The sequence below is a fragment of the Frankliniella occidentalis genome, unplaced genomic scaffold (assembly GCF_000697945.3).
Source record: "Frankliniella occidentalis isolate FOCC.00 unplaced genomic scaffold, Focc_3.1 Scaffold22, whole genome shotgun sequence".
Taxonomy (NCBI): domain Eukaryota; kingdom Metazoa; phylum Arthropoda; class Insecta; order Thysanoptera; family Thripidae; genus Frankliniella; species Frankliniella occidentalis.
In genome coordinates this window covers 62,161-65,159 of record NW_026267152.1, presented here as the reverse complement: position 1 = coordinate 65,159, position 2,999 = coordinate 62,161, and the positions used below count along the sequence as shown (strand labels likewise).

The following is a 2,999-nucleotide window of genomic DNA, read 5'->3' as shown; positions in this document are numbered from 1 at the left end:
CTAATTTAATAGGCACAAGAAGACACATACTCGTGCGAACCTTTATTAGTGTGACGTCTGTAAGCCTCGCTTCGCCGCTTCAAGAATCTTCTTACAATAAATCATGTATCGGTAGTAGTGTGATATCTGTAAGACACGGTTTTTCGAAAAATGCTTATTGTTAATATTGAAGCTTAATGATGTGTCATAACAAGATCGTTCTAAAGCTCTCCAAAATGTTTACACCGGTTTACATCTATGACTTTTTGAGTGTAATTGTAAATTTTTTGAAAATTGTCATAAAAATCAGCACAATTTAGTATTTAGGGGATTACTTTAAATAGAAAGAAAATTATGTACTTGTAATAATGTTTTTACAATTAGAGGGAAAACCCTGGTAAATAAAAGACATTGGGTGTGGTGGGGACTTTGTGGACACATTCTGCAGGTTTTTCTGGTACATTTCGTGTTGAATCCCCCATTGCGTCTAGCATTGGCTTTTCCTTACACGCCGACGGGTCGACCTCGCACCGATGATCGACTGTTGTTTTGATTTGTGCACTTTCTCATTCCTTCTCTTTTTCAGAACCTGCCCGCTCGCTCCCTTCGCGCAGACCCAAGACCGCAGGACAAGGACATTGGCGCAGCCTCCTCGACCCGCCGAACAAAGGCCCAGCTCCCAGCTGCACGTGCACGTCGGTGGAGGGACGGTCCCTGAAAGGCCGCCTCGGCGACCTCTAACGCGGCGTTGTTGCTGTTGACAGCAAGGTTGACAGGTGCCGGGGCCGGTACGTCAGCGGGGTCCATGATCGCGGGGCCGTCCGTCAAGGAGGAGCAGCTGAGCGAGCGCGAGGAGTGCGCCTCAGCCGTCGGGCTGCGGCTGGTGGTCGCCGACAGCTACTCGCTCCGCGGCGAGCTTCAGCAACAACCGGAAGGCGTCGGGACGAAGAGATCTGTCAGTGGCGGTGGCAGTGACGAGAGTCGCGAGAACGTGGAGGGTGCCGACGAGGTGCAGGAGGGTGCCCGACAGTCGGAAGGAGTTCCTCAGGACAGCGACTGTGGGCCGAGATTACGTGCCGAAGATGGTCCCGAGAAGCCCCATCGTGATCTCGACGGACTGTCCGTAAAGTGCAAGCGTTGTGGGAAGATATTTAACAAACAATCTTCGCTGGATCGGCATCTACCACGTGCTCATGAGGACGAGAAACCTTATCAGTGTGGTGTCTGCAATCTTCGGTTTAAGGCGAAATATAATCTTATTGAACACACGTGGATACATACTGGTGAGAAGCCGTATGAGTGTAAATTCTGTAAGAAACGATTTTCCCACAATGGACATTTTTTGAGGCACGTGGAAACTCATAATGGTGCGTAACCATCTTCACATGTTGTAATGGAAATGGACTCTTAATATTAACGCCTTATCGCACGCGATTAAGCCAGTCTTCCCCCATCTTCTCGAAAAAATATTATTTTTGGTAAATTTATCGTTAATGTTTTAAAATATGTAATAAAACTTTTGGAACTTATCTAGTTGTGTTGTGTCTCTTATTATTATTAATGACTTCGGATTCTCGTCAATTAGTTGGCAGTGCGGGACCGGGACGGTATGTCAAGGAAGAGCAGCAGAGCGAGGGAGATGAGTGCGCCGCTGCAGATGGAGCCGAGAGAGAACCCCTCAGAGCGAAGACCAATCCTAAGTACTCCGAGGATCAAAATAAATACTCTAAAGTTAGTGCAGCCTTGTGTTGGCTTTTCCCAACTCCATGTTTTGCAGGCCTCGCGCCAATGTGAAGCTGTTTTTCCATTGATTTAAAAAAAAACATTAAGGAAGAACACCCAAAATTTGCGAAAACGGAAAAACACGCGTTATTTCCTCGGTTATTTCCCTATTCCACGGTTTTCAGTTCAGAGTTCAGCAACGCGGGACATTGAGTACGGTGAGGAACAGGGAATGTGGGGTGAGAGAAAGAATAATTCTCTCACTCTCTCGCGTTCTCTCGCGACCTGCCCACCATCTCCCCTTGTCAAAATCCACGCTGCCGTAGCGTGGCTTAACTAAATCAGACTGTATAAAGCATTGGTCTTACGAAGTTGGAATTGCTCTATTGTCAAATTTTCGCTACACTAAATAGTGCCCCTGTTCCATCTCTGCGTGTGGTCAAAGGTCATCGCATTTTCTTCCGGTACCCTGGTGAAACAAATGTTACGTTGTGCAATGAATTGGTGATCAATTGCTGGCATATTGATTGAACCATATCGATGTCTCTCTCCCCCACAGCGCCTCCTCTCTTCAGCCAGCTGCTCGAGCCACCGGGGCGCTGCCCGTGCGCCGGCAGGTAGGCAACCCAACCTGCAGCCGTGCGGGCGGGCCGGCATCGCGCCATTGTCGGGCGACCCCCACTCAGAGCGAAGCCCCGTGGCCAGGGCGGGTGCAGGAGCGGACGAGCGGACCAGTTCCAATTTTATGACGGAGAAAGTTGCAGCAGCGGGTTTTGAAGACGGCGGACAGCGGCGGCGGCGCGGGTGTCTGTTCCTTCCAGGGGGCTTTAACTTGCACATGACGTGACACGGACCGCGGCGTTGTCGGACTGTCGAGTGGCCGTCTGGCCGTGCCTGGGCGTTAGGGGTCTTCATGAATTTGTGTACATGTGTGCATTCATGTGCTGGGTGGCAGTGAGTGAGTGTGAGAGTGTGTGTGTGTGTGTGTGTGTGTGTGTGTGTCGCTTATATTTCGCTGTGAGAGGGATGGGCTGCCGGCGTCCCTCCCACATACTGCAGTGAGGGGAGGGAAGGGTCCGTGGGCCCCGTGGGCTGCATTACGACCGGGGTTGCAGGCCGGCTGATTGCTCAAGATGATTTGTCGCGTCATCAAGCCTATGAGCATTACGGTGTAATTGTAACTCCCGAGCCACGCAGCACTGCGGTCGGCGGGGCGGGGCGGGGCGGAGCCAACGCGTCCATTTCTGTGCGGCACCGCTGCAGCGCGGGATGCACCACGGCCCGATCATTACATTGAC

General features: G+C 51.0%; 1 protein-coding gene across 1 annotated transcript; it reads left to right on the top strand.

The window, feature by feature from the left end:
• Nucleotides 1-784: 784 nt before the first annotated feature.
• On the top strand, nt 785-1,354 carry LOC113203354 (zinc finger protein 436-like). The gene has a single exon (XM_026417987.2). The coding sequence runs from the start codon at nt 785-787 to the stop codon at nt 1,352-1,354; it is 570 nt and encodes a 189-aa protein (XP_026273772.2).
• Nucleotides 1,355-2,999: the final 1,645 nt, after the last annotated feature.

Coding starts and splice junctions, on each gene's coding strand:
- LOC113203354 (XM_026417987.2), top strand. CDS start 785: ATGATCGCGGGGCCGTCCGTCAAGGAGGAGCAGCTGAGCGAGCGCGAG.